Here is a 17819-nt window from a genome sequence, read left to right on the forward strand (position 1 = left end):
GCTCTGGAAACAAGTCCCTTCACTGGGTGTCCCGATCAGTGGCTGCTGTGACTCTGGCACCCAGGTCTTGTGCTTTATTTCTTCTAGCTCTAGACTTCTCTCATGGGAGTCTATATCCTGTGAGTTTATTCATAAACTCAAAACCTTTGCTTAAAATTCAAGAAAACCCATGTATGCCTATAGCTGTAAAGATAGATTTAAGTGACTTTATTAATGCCTACAATAACTTAATTTTATTCTACCATTATCTAAAATGGTATTTTTCAAACTTTCTTGACCATGATTAATGGTAATCAACGCACTTCAACCCATGACCCAGTATACACACATCTGAAAGAAATGTTTCATGAACCCATACTTATCAATATTATGTGTTATGCTTAGTATTTTCTATTCCATTTTAAAATGTTGGTTGAAACCTAGTAAATTGATTTTTATGACTAATAGGTTGGGATTGATAGTTTAAAAACCCATAACATGCTGAAATAAAAAAAAAATTAAAAAAAATCCTCTTATCTAAAATTTATATTATCTCTGATTATCCCATCTGAGTTAAAAATGAGCAAGCAATAAAGGAAATCAATGAAAGAAGATCGTTGCCATTGAACATATCACCCCAACAACCAAACTCTTTATCTTTCTGTAGCAAACTATCACACTACCTTCAGATGTACATAATTTTGATTTCTGCCTTTAAAAAATTGCCATAATATCAGAAGCATTGGAGCCTTCCTTTTTTTTTTTTTTTGAGACAGGGTCTTACTCTGTTGCCCAGGCTAGAGTAGCATGGCGTCAGCCTAGCTCAGAGCAACCTCAAACTCCTGGGCTCAAGCGATCCTCCTGCCTCAGCCTCCCGAGTAGCTGGGACTACAGGCATGCGCCACCCTGCCCGGCTAATTTTTTCTATATATTTTTAGTTGTCCAGATAATTTCTTTCTATTTTTAGTAGAGATGGGGGTCTCACTCTTGCTCAGGCTGGTCTTGAACTCCTGAGCTCAAACGATCCACCCGCCTCGGCCTCCCAGAGTGCTAGGATTACAGGCGTGAGCCACTGCGCCCGGCCCCTTCCTTTTTTTAAATTTTCCAATTCCAAATATATTATTATAACTCAAAAAAGTTCAAATAACTTGTAATCTCAAAAATTCTTCAGGTATGCACTAAACTACAGAGTGACAATAACAGAAGCAATTATAATCTCAGATATTGATTATAATTTAGAACAAAAATATTTTTAGAGGAGAGTATTTTGAAATATTATAGTACCATATTGTCTAAAATTGCCAAAGTATGATGACAACTGAAAGTAGGGCTACTTTTAGTAGGTTTTATTATTGTATTAAAATTCTGTACAGAGAATGCCTTTCCTTATTGTACAAAATACATATAAACACTTTTTGTAAAATCAGCATTGGCACCTTTCTTATAAAAATGTAGCATTTACGTAGAACTAGTATCAAGTTACATGCAATTTATGAGAATTCAGTACAATTTCTAGCATTTGAAAAGCAAAGCAAAGCTAAAACAAGAAAATGAATGCTTTGGCCCAGACAGAAAATGTTATGTAAAAAACGTGCATGTCTTACCAGCTTGACATAATACAGAAACAGTCGGGTTAATGGTTTGAGGTGAACTCTGTATTGCTAAACAGCTCAAGTTCGATTTGAAGTGTAAGTCCTGACTTGAACACAGAGTGGTGAAAATACTAATGGGAAAGGAGGCCAGAGAGAGCCAAAGGGGTGGTCTGAAATAAAAAAGCCCACTTACGGTCTATTCATCCCCCGGCCGGATTTGGGACCCAGCTCACTTGGCCTACAGACACCATTTCACAGATGCAACAGCAAGTTCACTTCTGACTTCAAATGCCAATAAAAATTACTGAGATAATCTGTAGATGGCTGAACAGTCCCAATAATATTAACAAAGTGATCTTTTCAAGCAGGGGGCCTTTGTATTATTCAATGCAACCAAGCTTAGGTTATGCACCCAGGAAATCCCTTTTTGGCACACTCCCACATTCCCCACTGTGGCAGTTTGGAAACTTTTCTTCCCCTCCTGTCTCAGAGGAATAATGGTCCCTTCTCCTTTCCAAAACTGCCCCACAAACTGGGCTTGAGCCCATCCCCCTCTGCCTTCTCCAGGATCCTGCTCGAGAATAGATTCCTTCTCTCTTCCCTTGAAAAGAGGCAAGACTTCTTTCCCCCATCCACAAATATATTTATTAACCTTTCTTGAATTCTAAGGGGAAAAAAATCTTCCCTTAACATGCCTGCTACTCCTACTTCTTTTAAAAAACTATCTACTCTCCCTTTAAACCCCTGTAAATGGGCTTCTATCCCCTCCACCCTGAGATCATTTTCCGGGATTCATCAAAGTTTAACAAATGCATGCCAGGCACTGGATTAGGCACTGGGGATACAAAGATAATAAATGGGAGTCCCAGTCTCAAGCAGGTCACAGTTAGGGAATTGTGTTCACATGGAGCTCTTGATCCCTCTCCCTGGCCCTCCCAGCATGTGACACCCATGATCATCCTGTTAAACTCCTCTCTCCACAAACCACACACTCCAGGTTCTTCCTTTCCCCCCCAACCATTCACTTTGCTGGCTCCTTTCCCATCTGTACTCCCTACAAGCTTGTCTTTTCCAAGGTTCTGGTTTTGAACTCCTCTATTACATACTACTGTTACTCAGCTGGGGACCCACAGAGGAGCTTCAGAGGGGCCAGGAGTCTCTAAAATTTTATGTAAGGTTCTGTACATAAGTGCATTTTTCAAGGGAAGAGAAACTATAATTTACACCACATTATCAAAGCACTCCATAACTCCAAACAGCTGAAGAACCACTATTCCAAATCTACATCTCTAGACTCTTTTCTGAGGGGCAGTCCTCCTCCTTCTTCCCCTTTCTTCTACCTGTTTCCGAAAATGAAATCCTTTTCTGACCTCCCTACTCTGTCAACAGTGCCCACCCTTCTCATCACTCAAGCCCCAAGCCTCTTCTTCTATAGGGACTCCGAAATGAACTTGACTGATGAAACAGTTGCACAAGCTGGCTTGAATGTTAGGGACCGATCTTCCAAAAGCAGTGTTTTGATCTCTATCTTTTATTGTTTTGGTGACTGACTGAAACTTTTTTGTAAGGATGACTTTTAGTGGTTAAAACTTAAGAGAATGCCATTTTCCAAAACTTTGTATGAGCAATTCAGTTCACGTTTTTTCTCTACTTTGTTACTTTACTGACGTCCCAAAGGAAGAAGCAGGGATTCCCAGCAGATAGGAAAAATATGGCCAAGTCCCCCAGACTTGAGAAGTCAAGCTGTCTGTGGATGACTCCAGTGACAGCAACAAGGAATTCTTGGTACTGGTGCTACATTTACATTATTCAGAAATATCCATGTTTGTTTCCATATAGTGATTTTTTTTCCCTTCACTTTCTACTAAACCTGAGTTCAATAAAAAAGCCATCATTATAAAACTCCCATGCAAAAGTCATCGTGCTGAGGCTAAAGAGAGAAATAAAGGCTGATCCCTGCCTTTATAAGCTCATAATGTATGAGGCTGGGGAGGCGTGTGGCAGGCAATTATGACATTATTACATAAGGCGGACTGAGATAAGTGCTCTAACAGAGGGACACGCAGAGTCTGACTAGTGAGAGGTAGGATCAACTCTCACAGGGGGCGCAAACAAGGCAAGGCAAAGGAGCTAGGATGGATCAAGATGTTGAAAGCTGAGGGTGTGGAGGATGGGCATTAAAGAGACAGGGTTGGGGTGGGGGAAATGCAGGCAAAGGGGATAGCAAACTCCAAACAGAGACAGCATGACGCGCGCCAGAGGACCACAGGGCTGTCCTGTGCGGCTGCCATGTACAGCATAGCCATGAAGAGTCCTTGGTTTTTTTTTTTTTTTTTTTTTTTTGCAGGAGTGTGGGGCTGATACAGTGACATGATCCTACTTAAATCAAAACCCAAAACAAACAAAAAACAACTGGCAGCATTGTGTAGGAGGAGTTGGAAGGGGAGGTCACTGAAAGAAGGGAAGGCAGTTTGGAAGCATGGCTCAAAGTAGGAAGCACAAGTAGAAATGGGAAGAAATAGTTGAGTGTTACTAGTAAGCAGAACCTATAAGATTCCACAACTGATGTGCCTACGGGAGGCAAGGCAGGGGAAAAATAAAAAGTCGCCTTCAAGTTACCAAACCTGAACAACTGAGGATCCTCAAACTTGCGGGCCATATAGGACAAAGAGTAGGTTTTGTGAACTGCAAAGAGGTTATGGTGATGATGAGTTGGTGATTCTCACAGACTTCCAGAGGAAGGTGTTTTGAGGGTTAGACTCAGACTCACTCAAGGATAATATCAGGGCTAGATTTACAAGTGATGTACACAGCAGTGACAACTTAGGTCATGGGACTAAAGGAAATCACCAAGGCAAAGTGAGTAAGGTGAGAAGAGAATATGGCTGAAGAGTGGAACACTGATAAGATGTTTACATTTAAGGAAAAGACAGAGGCAGTGGAGATTGGGAAGAACAATCAAGATGGTACAGGAACACGGGAACCAAGACTTTCGAGTAGAAGGTAGTCAAAATGTTGAATGCTGGGGAGAGAACAAACAGAATAAAGATGAAAATGAGCCACTAGATTTGGCCAGTAAGAGGTCATGAGCTCTATACTGGAATGGGCCAGAGGAATGAATGATCTGGAGATGAGGATAGGCTAGAATAGTCCTTCCAGACATTGGCAATGAAGTGAGAGATGGGATAGTAGTTTAAGGAGAAAGTTGGTGCAACATTTGGCTTTTCCTAGAAAAGAAGGAAGATGCCAGAGGAAGGGGATGGCTAACAGAGCAAGATCTTACAGGAGATGGATTAGGGCTTCAGCTCCTTCAAACCTGCCACTCTGTAAATTTTTGATAATTTAGGGCCAGATATGCGTAAACCAAGACAGAACACATTTCCTAACTGAACTTTCACACATTAGACTCACATTCTCACTTTCATAATAATTTAGAAGATATGTTCCCATAAAACTCTTTTTATTCTAATAGAGCTAAAAACATTTAAAATAGAAATATTTTAAAAATCACATATCTAATCAGAAACTTAGAAAAGGCTGAAAATGGATTCAATGGTATCAGTACATCTGTTTCCAAGCATTGCATTTTCATCTGTGATCAACACATAACTCTTCTACTTAAGGATCCCTTTCATCACTTTCAGTTTAGCCTGCAGTATAATTATCCTACACTTAAAATAAAGGCATTTATAAAATATGTTTAAAAAGAATTATTTCCTTGCTCTCCCCTTAGTAGACACTCACCTCCAAGTTTGTTTAGAGTCAACCAGAAGAGGAGAACGGTAAGAAGATGCGAGCAAAGCATGTCAGAAAAGAAGAGGTTAAGATCAAGGGAGAATATAAAGAAAGATTGTCAAGGGCGAGACTCACGAAAAGGCTTATTTCAGTCACGCGGTTAAGGATATTCCAATACTTTGGTGAAGAGGAAGGAAAAGTTTTAGGTACACATAATACTGAATCACCTCATGGATTAAGTCATGGATTGTAACTCATTAAATGAATAATATTAATAAATTAGTCTTGCCAAATATATATAAATACTATCAAATAATATTTGAAAGGTCATTCTTTTCAAAAATAAACCTGCCTCTACTCAGCTATTGGCTGCAGTACCTATACAACACATCTGTATTTGCTCAAATGGCATTTAGGCTCAGAGGGTTCATCCTCATTCATAACTGGAGCCACAAAAGCCTGACACATATCTCTCATTAGCTCCAAAGTTGAGAGCAACAGACCCTGGGATGTGACCTCACAGCTTCATGGCAGGCAGCGGGCCTCACTACCTTCCACATTGTAAAGAGGGCTGGTCGAGACTAAGGGCACTTCGGGGTGGAAGAGCACAAGTTTCCCCGGGTGAAGCTCCCAGGCTCATTCATGCAGGGCTCCCACCAGCCTCCAGGGCACCAGGCACAGTGTTTCTGCCACCTGGGGCAATCCATCCTGCACAGACTGGCAGGGGAAAGACCTATTCCCTCTGGAAATGACCTATTCCCTCTGGAAATGATTAAATCCTAGTTGATAAACATCCCTGGCATGCATATTACACTGGGAAACACAACACAGAGTGAAAGAAAGAGGATTCCAGCCTGTAGGCAATTTTCACAGAGAAGGCACTTGAGAACCTTCTGACACCCAGGAGAGCACTGGAATTTACCAAACTGTGGGCCAGAGGAAAGGCGTATCTCGTGAGGATCTCAAACATATCTCTTCTGCTGTGGCCTTCCTGTTTCAATGCGAACCTCAGGTTTCTCATGTCCTAGGGGACAAAGGAGAAATTTGACAGTTCAGCCTTCAAATAAAGTCATGTTAATTAGCAAGAAATCTTCCGTTAGTTAAGGGTGAAGAGTCACTTACCTAAAAGGGCAATGAATCTAGATTACTAAGAAAATTGCTTCGTTTTATATGATAATTTGAAATATCCAGTTTAAGAACACCTGCAAATATTCCCATCATAGCCATCAGTGCAAAGATAAGATAAAGCAACTAGTGCTAATGAGAAGACAGAACTAAAATTCACTTTATAAAAAGAAAAAAAATCAAGCCTGTGCTGCACATCATCTGCTGTGTCTATCTACTTTCACTGGTTTCTGAGGTATTTAATTATAAAACAGTTATTTTATTCCCCCAACATTTCAAAAGAATACCTGCTATCAAACATAATCTCAACATTGTCAAACATATCATTAAAATACAGCAGTTTTCTCCCTAAATGACTGGCATTTTAAGCTCTCATGCGAGTAATGTAAGTAATATATTTTTACTATACAATTTTACTTTCATAGAGTTCTATGTAAATCACACTAAGGTGCCCCATTTTAGTAGTAACTATACTTTCAGGAACTAAAATTTAATAGTCAAAACCAGATTTTAAAGGTATTTTTAAATACATCTCTCTCCCATAAGCAGGAAAACTGTCTTTTAAACCAAATCTAAACCAATTAAGCTCCTTTAAAAGTCAATTTGTATTATATATATATATTTGTATTATATATAAAAATAAAAATACAACATTCTATGTTATTTTCAAGACGAATATTTTTTAAGGTTGCCTCTTGGAAAAAAAAAGTCAAGATGCTGTGAGTGAGTGATGGCTACACATCCAAAACTTTGTACCCTGAGCTGTACCTTTCATTCTCATTTCAGAAAATGAGCACTGTGCTGGACCTTGGGAGTGACACAAACCCAGTATCTGCATTCTTGGGTATCACAAGCTTCATATTTTTCAAACTGCTTTTTCATTTCTTATCTCACGAGTATTCTTAAAGCTTCCTAAAAGTCTTTGGTCTGAGGGACCAGCAAAGGCTGTGCCATGTACAAGATAGCCCAAAGTGCAAATGGCAGCAAAGAATGTATGAGGAACTAGACTCTAAGACTGCTAATGAATGACCTGAGATTCATCACTCTGTATACAGATGGCATCTACGAGGCCTTGCCAGCTCCTGGATTCTGTGCTTTCATTTTTAAAAGCATGTAACTGAATAAAGTCCAACAACTAATTCACATCACATCCCAAGAGTATTGTGATAGTAGTTGTTGGTTCATGATGCAAAGCAACAGTCGAATGAAAGGAAGATCCTTTCAAAGGGATGATATATACATTAAAAGGGTTTACAACCAGCCACAAGTACAACACTGGATAACTGAGGACCCTCAGGGCTCAAGGACCTGGGAGGAACGCAACCTTCTTGCTAACAGCCACAGGTCAGATAACTCTATAGCATCATTCTCTTAACTTCCTTTTTTTTTTTTTTAATGGGTCCCAAGAGAGGGGCCTGGGCGAGGTTCATGGGTCCCGAGAGAGGGGCCCGAGAAGTCGCCTCTCTTAACTTCTTGACCAGAAATCCAACCATCTCTAAATAAATATTTATTCTGAGCTATCAGTGATTCAAATAATTAGTTTTAATGTTACAAAGCACAATTGATTCAAGTAACTTCTTTTTGCCATCTGATTAAGATACAATTAAAAATAATTCTTTATTGCAACAAGACAATTGAAGCAGAAAAGGCAAATGACTCACAGGCGGCAGATCACCAAATCTGTAACAGAGATAGGAGCATATACTAACTGGTAAGTTCCTCCTGGTCTCCTCAGAGTTTGGTCAGGGAAGGGTACCTGGGAAAGATCCTTGTGGCATAAGAGTCTCCCAGCCAGACCCTCGGCTCATTTAACAACTGGGTCATATGGTGCTGCTCCAAGCCCCGCTACAGTAAGAGTCGAAGTAAACATATCTCCGTTGCAATGACTCTGAAGGGCTGGTTTAGCACAGCATCATTCCCACTAGGCATTTCCAAACAAACAACACACATCATTGCTGACTTCAAAAAACCACTGTCTTTAAACTGAGTAGATGAAAGTGAGGAGGAGAAAGAGAGACAGACTCTGTGGCAGTATAGTTCCGTCGCTTTTTTGTTTTACTGAAAGACTCTAAGTGGTCGGCAAGGGCTGGTATGGGGCCTGCAGGGTGACAATTCACATATTCAGTGCTACCTTCTCCCTTGTTGCTGGACAAGACCTCTGGGACTTATACCCACAGTTTGGAAGTTGCCACTGGCAAGCAGAAATCCCCATGTGCACAGCTGGTATAGCCAAATTTGTAGGGGTTGTAACTACTTTTGGGGGGAAAGAAATACAGTTATATCACGGTTATTGACTGCAGGTGAAAGGTGACCTGTGCGAGACAGGATAGCGAGTCTTCACCCCACCACAGCAGATTCCCTTTACATCACTATCAGGTCTGTTACTGAGAAAATGGAATATGACTCTGACATCAGCGTTTCTAAGAAGATAATTTGGTTAAAAGATTGTGCTACAATGTTGTTCTAGGGGCCACCATCTTTGGCCTCATGCTGATTCCAACAAATATATATATATAACATTTGAGAATTATGCTTGGTGAGTTGTTTCTAAGCCTTTTGTTCTTATAATAGTCAAAGGGTGAGAATGTGCTTTGTCTTATTAATTTAGGGGATTAATATTTAAATACAGGTTTTTCCTATTGATAAGGTGGCAAATAGGATTTTTAAAACCTTATTAGAATGAAATTCCCTTCAAAGTCATCAAAATAGCAACCCCATTTTCCCTTGAGTACTGTAATATATAACACTCTACTTAGTACCTGGGATAATAGATAAGGCATTAAGGCAGCTCAAATTAAAACAAAACCAAACCAAAAAACGTGAGGTGGGAGTAGTGGAGAATTCCAGTTAAAGTTTAATGATGACATAATCCTTTGGTTTCTGACAGTGTAATAATATTGATCTTTTATAAGTTGCAGAGAGAAATACCATATTATATCATAATCCAAACATAAGTATATAAGGTTGGTTTTTTAGAAATCACAGTGCATGAGACTAGGAAAAGGAGACTTTAGTCTTTAGTTCTGGCTCTTCCACTGGCTCCCAGGGCAACCCTATGCGAGTAATCTCACTCAGCAAAGGTCTCACTTCTCTATCCATAGAGTGAAGGACTTGGATTGGCCAGAGGCCAGCAAACTTCAGTCCAGGTCAGTTTTTGTATGGTCCTCAAACTAAGAATGTTTTTCACATGTAAAAAGGGTTGAAAAAACAAAACACAGAGAAGAACATGTGACAGAAATCCTATGTGGCCCACAAAGCCTAAAATATTTGCCATCTGCCCCTTTAAAGGAAAAGTTTGCTAACCCCTGCACTGGAGAGATGGTTCAGTCACCTGAGACACTTGAAAACATCTCAGCTTCCCAGGACCTAGCCTTTGGAGGCATCTTAGCAAAGTTATCTAACTCTTCTGAGCCTTAGGCTCCCCATCTACCAGATGCCCAGCTCAGAGGGCTGTGCTGGGTACTGAATGCAAAGCACCTAAGGAGTGTTTGGATGGACATAGATGCTCAGTGCACAGTTACTATTATAGCAAAATGTTAGGCCACTACCTCTGAAAACTACCTAAGCAAAAGTTACAATGGTTGCTATAGGTAAGGACACATCCTGTTCACAGTGGGCAAAATCTCTTCTACTCCTCCTTCCTTTCCTGGTATGAAGGTGTCTAGCTGGTCACACATGACATGAAGGGGTGCCCAGAGCAGACTGTAGCAAAAACTAAAGTGGGTTTAAGAAATTTTATCTATAAAGTTTTCTTCCCCTGCAGTCAAGCTAACAAACCGACCAGTTCCTCGAGTCCTCATACACAGTGACCACAGTGATTCCCTTGTGTGGGAACTATTTCCCCAGGAACTTTTGGACAGCTAAATTTTGAGGGAAGAATCATTTCCTAGGCCTTAGATGAACAAGAGTTTTTGATGGTTTTTCAAACCCACATTAACTTTCTAGTATCGTTCAACACTAACGTGCCTTGTTCTTTGTATAAGAAAGTACTGAATCTCTTACTTTACAAGTAATATCTAGACCATAGGAATTTTCTCCTCTACTTGTCGCGCCTCCCATTTTTTCAATTCTTGAGATCACACCCAGAGGAACATCAAGTATTACAGCAGAATCCTGCAATGGACAAAAATACAAAAGTCAATATTTCTGTCAGTATAATGAAAACATCAAAAACATATTAAAAGAATCATATGCTTTCAAGGTGTTTTTACCTTGGTCCTTTTACCACTTTGTGAACAAAAATGTGACACAGATCACACATGAAAGAGCAAGCATTAAAACAGTCAATTATGCGATCAAGATGCATCCCCAAACATTTGCCATCGTGTGCTGCCTGTGGAATAAAGACTAAACTCCTAGGTACACATTTCCAGGGCCCCTGCGGTATACCTGCCCGCCTTTTTCTATAGGCTTCTCTCCCACAACATTCTGCACCCCTACTAAGTGAATTCCTTCACCGTTCTTCAAACAACACTTTGTCTACAATCAGGCCATGTGCTTTGCTCAAGGTGTTCCCTTCCCCTAAAATGATCTATCTTTCCCAACTACCAAAATTCTCCCCATGGCTTCACCCCTGGCTCAGCAAGCATCACCTCTAATGAAGCCTTGTTTCCCAATTAGATCAGGCAATATTAATCACTTCCTCCTCAGAAGTTCCATAGCTCTTGATTCAGACTGCTGTTACAACACTTGCTTCACTCTGTCTTGTTACCACAGATTTATGTGTCTGTTTCCCCCACTAGAAACCAAGCATCTGGAAATGGTGCTTGTCTCAGGCAAGGGTGTGTTTCCCAAAGCAGAGGGCCTGAATGCACAGCTTCTCCATCATTTGCTATCCAATGCTGGGTGTGTGTGGTCCACAGACTGCTGGCATGATGGGATCATGTTAGTGAAGTCATATCACAAGCACTGCCACAAGCAGCTACCACATACAAAATACCTCTCTATGCCACATACTGCAATAGGGACTTGGCAGACATTGTCTCATTTTATCCTCACCACCACTGCAGGACGTAGGTGAAGTATCCCTGTTTCCTGATGTGGCAACCAAGGCTTTAAAAAGATTCAGTAATTTATTTAGTAAATATGGAGAAGGGTTCAGATTCAAGCCAAGGCCTGGAAACACACATCAAAAGAACCATAAAGAGTCTTACTCTTTGATTCAATAATCTCACTCCTGACAACTTACGGCTATCATTCAACAGGAGGAAAAAAAGCTATATGCATGAAGCTGCTCAGTGGAGCCAGAGGTGGATATCAGGGTGGAAAAAAATGATAGTTAGCTCCATACTTGTTCCATCAAGTTGACTATTAAAATTATGGTACATGGAAAAATAAGTTTAAGTGGGGAAAAGCAGCATATAAAATATACTGTGATCACAATAACGAAATATATATTCATATGAACAAAGATATGAAAGGCTGCACAATTTTTTTTATTTCAGCATATTATGGGGGTACAAAAGTTAAGGTTATGTATATTGCCCTTCCCTCCCTCCCCCCCTTGAATCAGAGCTTCAAGCATGTCCATCCCCTAGACGGTGCGAATCGCACTCGTTATGTATGTATACACCCATCCCCTCCTCCACATCTGCCCGACACCCGATTACTGTTATTCCTAAATGTGCTCTTAGGCAATGATCAGTGAAACCAATTTGATGGTGAGTACATGTGGGGCTGCACAATTTTGAATCTAAAATTTTCTTTAATGTGTTAGGTAATTTTGACAAAGAAAACTTTTAAGAAAACTGATGTTTTTGTTCTTTAAAAATATCCTTTTGAGGGATACAAATAAAGTTTTATTTCAAATCCTTCATAAAATATAAATGTAGCTCATGGGTAATCTAGAAATTCAAAAGGTGTAAGACCGTGGGCATGTGTACCATGGAATACTACTCGGCAACAAAAATGAATGAACTGCGGATATGTGCAACCTGGAAGAACCTTAAGGGCACCAGGCACAGTGAATAAAGCCAATCTTACAAGGTCACATGCTGTATGATTCCTTTTACACAACATTCTTAAATGACAAAACTGTAGAGATGGAGCATAGAGCAGTGGTTGCCAGGGGTGGAGGGGAGGGTGTGACTACAAAGGGGCAGAGTGAGTGAGTTCTTTGGTGGTGATGGGACAGTTCCATATCTTCCTTGTTGATGGTGGTTACTTGGGATAAAATGCCGCAGAACTGTGTATAAAAACATACAAAGAGTGTATAAAAAAACTGAGGAAATTCAAGTATGGTCAGAATCTAGTTAACTATACTGTGCCAATCAACTTCCTAGTTTTGATAAAGCAATACAGTTATTTGGGGGAGCCAGGTGATAGGTACATGAGATCTCTCTGTGCTATTTTTGCAAATTCTAAGAGTTCGTAATTATTTCAAATAAAAAAGCAAAAAGTCTAAGAGTATAGTTATCATAATATAAAGAGTACAAACTCTTAAGGTGGACAAAATTGGTCCAATTTGAGTTTTGACATTTATTAGCCAGATAACTTTGGCAAGTTACTATCTCTTGGCCCCATTTACCTGCAAAGTACGTGTGATCAGAGATAATGGATTTAAAGTACCCGGTGCAGTGCCTGTCAATGGTAGCTAGAAAACAATGTAAGTTATTATTATTATGGCATATTAAGAATATGGCATATAAGAATATCTTAGCGTTCGGAAGACGTAATTGTGCTCTGCAAATATAGTGGATCAGTATGCTCAAGCAAGCATCTGACAGGTCTTTCTGTTTGTACCTATAAGGAGGAATTTTTTAGCTGTTGCCATGGAGTGAGAAACCTCACTAAATGACTGAAACCCAAATGCCAAAAAAGGAAAACACTACTCAGTAAGTGTACCTATATATTAATACCTGCATATTATAATGTACTTGCTTCTCAATACAGTCCAGTTATTAAAAACATACATACTATCAAGCAGTCTGTTACTATGTTTAGATTATACTGTATTGAGATTTATGAGGATCTGTGAACTGTATTCCTAAATGTCAAACTTAAACCTAAAATACACAGACTAGACACTAAATAGAAGTCTGATACTCTAACACTAACATGGAAGCAAGAATGTTAAAAACAAAAAAGCAGAAGAATTAAAAGTGACATAAAGCCTTGCTGCTCTCTGTCCCTGTGTAGAGGAAATTCTATAGTCCAGACTGCCCTGACCCTACACAAAACAGAAAACAGGACACTGAAGAGAATCAGCCAGCTCCTGACCAAAGGCACCCACAGCCTGATGAGGCTACCCGCACATTCTCCATGAATGACACATTCAAGATCAGATAGCTCAGCAGGCCAAACTGGAAGATCCAGGAATAGGAAAATTACCTTAGCTCTCTGGAAACCCGAGTCATCACTATCTAAATATCATTAAATATTTAAGGATTCTCAAAGGTCCATCCTAACTCAATTCTGTGCCTTTGTTCCTTTAAGTATCTAAAATAATTGAGAAGTTAATATGACAAACAAGTAAAACAATGCACTTACTCTCTCTCGAGTATCTACTAAGTAACAGAAACTGTACTGGGCACTGGGGTCCGTGAAGATAAGATGCAGAGTTGTTCCCATGGAGCTCAGGGCCTCACTCTATCTGGGAGATAAGACATGTGCCCAAGTAGCCACGATACCAGGTTGCAAGTGCCAGGAGCCCTAAGAAAAGTCCAGACAAAGTGGAATGGGAGACAGAGGAGGGCAAGCCGATATCTTATTGACTGGATTGCATGAAGGTTCGGTGGTGATGACCACATTAAAGATGATCCTTAAAGGATGGAGCAACGGCAGTTGGAGACCGGCGTTCCAGAAACAGGTTAAGAGTCACATCAGCTGCACATGTGGGAAAGCATGGGGATTTTATTAAAAAACAAGCAGGCCAGGTTTAAGACCAGGTGACAAGAATTCCCTGGGGAGTATCACAGGGCTAGGATCAGGGTAACTGAGATTCACAGGATGCTTTACGAGAAGAGGAATGCCGCAATGAAATGGTGCTTTATGAAGATTCATGTAGCAGCACTGAGCACTCTGGGCTAGCAAGGAGAGGCTACACCTACTTCTCACACCATGGAAGCTGATGCTTGAGAACAAGTGAGGGGCTACGAGGATCTGAAAGTGGAGAGGGCTGAGGCAGAAAGCAAAAGCAATTGCCACCAGGGAAAGTCAAAGGCTTTAGGCCAAGGTCTCTGCCATGGATAATGGTGGTACCACAAAAAGATGTGAAGAACACAGGAGGGGGTTTTGGAGAAAGATTAACACAGCCAATTTTAGACACTCTGGGTTTGAGATTACAATAAATAAACCAAGTACAGATATCCAGGAGGCAGCTGGAAATACAGAACTGGAAGAGATCCCAAAGGCACTTCAAACTCAAGATGTCCAGAACTAAACACATGATTTTTCTCTCCAAGGTTGCCTGTCTCGGTGGCTGGAAACCAAGGAGTCACCCCCGACATCCCCTTCTCCACCACATCGACCTCTTAAATCAGTCTTGAATCTGTCAGCCTCCCCAACTCTACCAGCAACTTCTCTGGCCCACTGCCACAGCAGTCTCTCTGCATCCACTGTTGCTCCCCTACAATCTGCCCTCCACAACAGCCAGGGAAACGTTCTAGAAAAGCACATCTGATGCTATCATTCCTCTGCTCATACCACTTCAAAAGCTTCTTGACGCTGAACTCTAAAAACCCAAATCCTGGGAGTGGTGGTGGAGAGTTGTTGGTCAAATGATACAAAATTTCAGTTAGACAGAAGGAATAAGTTCAAGAGATTATCGTACAACATGGTGACTATAGTTAGTAACACTGTATTCTTGAAAACTGCTGAGAGATTTTAAGTGTTCTCACCACAAATAAATGTGTGAGGTAATACATATATTAATTAGCTTCACTAACCCATTCCACAATGGATATGTATTTCAAAACACCTGTATATTATATATATGATTTTTGTCAATTAAAAATAAATAAAAACCCAAATCCTGAACAGGGTTGCCGAGGCCTAGGTCATTTGGCCACCACCTACCTTTCCTGCCTCACGTCTTGCCGTTCTACCCTCCATCAGCCACACTGTCATTTTGTCATGCTCCCCTTGGTCTCAAGTCCTCTCACAGCTGCTTTCTCGCCTCCCCAGCCCCTGCCTCACATCTAGGTAACTCGTATGTCTTCTTCAGACCACAGGTCAAGCATCGTTTTCTCAGGACAATTTCCAGGCTCCCGAAACTATTGCACTCCTGTGCTACTCCCATGCAACACAGACCACAGGTGGTTATTATGTATCGCTGTGATTATTTGAAGGACGCCTGTCAATCCCGTTAGAACTATGAGCTTCCGGAGGGAAGAACTGGGTCTTTGGGCTCACCATCATATCCCAGCACGTGGCACAGTGCTTGGCTCTCAAATACCCAATCAATAAAGAATGAAAGATTGGGACTGGAACTAGAGAAAGCAACTGACAATTGAAAAAGAAGACAGTGAGGACAGAACTCTGGGGCAAACATATTTAGGAGGCAGGAAAGAAAACATGAACTGCATAGAAGGCAAAAGGCAGCAGTGGGAGAAGAGTCAAGAATGTATGGGGAAAGGACAAAGAAGGAAGGGGTAGGCCACAGTACCGATTGCTGCAGAGAAGTGAAGTGGAGGACTCAACTAAGGCCACTGGAACTGAGCAGTGAAGGAGCAGTTTCAATAGGGAACAGAAGCCGGACCACAAGAAGTTATGGAGTCAATGGTCCGGAAGTGGAAGCAGCATGTGTGGACTAATTTTTAAAGAAGTTTGGCAAAGAAGGGGAAGAAAGAGGATAATAGTATTGGGGGCAGGAAGAATGCAAGAAGGTGTTTTACAATAAAGAGACGTGAGCAGATCTGCAGACTGGGGGAGAAAAAGAACCAAAAATGATGGAAACCAAAAATGTAAGACACAGAATAACCAATGGGGCACTAAGACTCCAGAGGAGGTAAAAGGAGAAAGGAGAAATGTTTGATGAGAGAGATTCACTTTGGAAAAGAAGACGTGTAGTTCCTTCCTCTCAGATGGGAGGGAAGGAAGAAAAGATGGGTGAAGATAGACATCCTTAGGTGGTGAGAGGGGAATTTACGAGAGCTCAGAGAGGATCACTTTTAACTTTTCAGAACAACAGACAAGGTCAGCTAAAGAGCATAGGAGGTTTGTCACTGCATTGCTGGTGGACGTGATGAGAAGTCAATTTGAGATTAAAAGAATTGCCGAAGAAGAGATGAGACACTTTATGAGGTCTCAAAGCCTGAACTTGTAGTGGAGCTAATAAATTAGAACCATTATGTAACTTCAACATCAGGGCTCAGCAGCCCACAGACCTTCCAAGTTTGGGGGTTAGCATGGGAACAAGGGGCAGAGAAACCAAGGGTAATAGCAGGAACTGTCTTTTTTTAAAAAAAAAAAACCCAAAACGGTATTCATTTTGCAGCAGAAATATAAGAAGATGATTTAAGACTAGAAGTTTAAAAGAATATCTAGAGTATGGATCCCACTGATGTTCTTATTTATAGACACACTAGGGTGTTTTATTAATAATGGTCTGTTTAGTATTATTTCACCTACTTTAAAATGTAAAGAACTAAATCCACTAGACAGAAAGGATAATCTTGAAAGGTTTCCAGTGTATTTTTTTGAAAAGAAAAATACTACAGGACTCCTTTTTGCTTGTGCTTGTAATGAAGTGGGCTAGCCTTCCCTCTGGGAAAGAATATAGGTTAGGCTTTGAAATGCTCACAATGGAAGGTAAACTTTGCCTCTCTTCCTGGTGATGTCCAAGGCTTACATTCCAACGGCAGCCAATGATAGAGATTAGGGAACATCAGTGCTGCTGCACTTGTTAGATGCCCAGCTCTTAGACAGCATGCCACCTCGCACCTGTCTGAAAGTCATTTCAGAACTGGATATTTGCGAGTGTCTGACATGCGCACTGTCCACCCATCTTGATTCTCCAAATTCTATATCTGCACTGGTAACCCATCAGGAAAGCAAAGTAGACCACATTATGCTAGTTCTTCAGAGAAACAGCTTTACTGAGTAAACGTTAACGTATGTGTCATCTTTATAGAGGGTCAACAAAAGAACCATTGAACTGAACAGGATTCTCAAGAATCTCCGGGTAATATACTGCCTTGAGAATAGAATCACTATGTTACTATCTTTTAGAGACAAGCCAAACAACAACTTTCTCCTTGAATTTAACCCAGGAAGAATGTGCTAATTTCTGTCTTATCAGAAAATGAAAACTGTATACCCAATATGTTTCTCATCTTGCCAGTAGTCCTGAACCTCGAGCCAAATTATACTGCCCAGGGATTATGATCTGATCAACTGGAAGGCCTTAGAAGCCCCCATTCCCTTAGCTTCCTACATATTTCCTATGTG

General features: G+C 40.7%; 1 protein-coding gene across 2 annotated transcripts in view; it reads right to left on the reverse strand.

Annotated features, from left to right (window-relative positions):
* MTM1 (myotubularin 1) overlaps positions 1-17819 on the reverse strand; it is a 101090-nt gene that overhangs the window by 49498 nt on the left and 33773 nt on the right. For both annotated transcript variants that reach the window (XM_069463033.1, XM_069463034.1), the window contains 2 exons: positions 10434-10544; positions 6229-6330 (listed from right to left, as the gene is read on the reverse strand). In XM_069463033.1, the coding sequence (XP_069319134.1) occupies positions 6229-6330; positions 10434-10544 (213 nt within the window). The remainder of the gene's footprint in view (positions 1-6228; positions 6331-10433; positions 10545-17819) is intronic.

This window comes from Eulemur rufifrons, chromosome 30, assembly GCF_041146395.1.
Source record: "Eulemur rufifrons isolate Redbay chromosome 30, OSU_ERuf_1, whole genome shotgun sequence".
NCBI classification, from domain to species: Eukaryota; Metazoa; Chordata; class Mammalia; order Primates; family Lemuridae; genus Eulemur; species Eulemur rufifrons.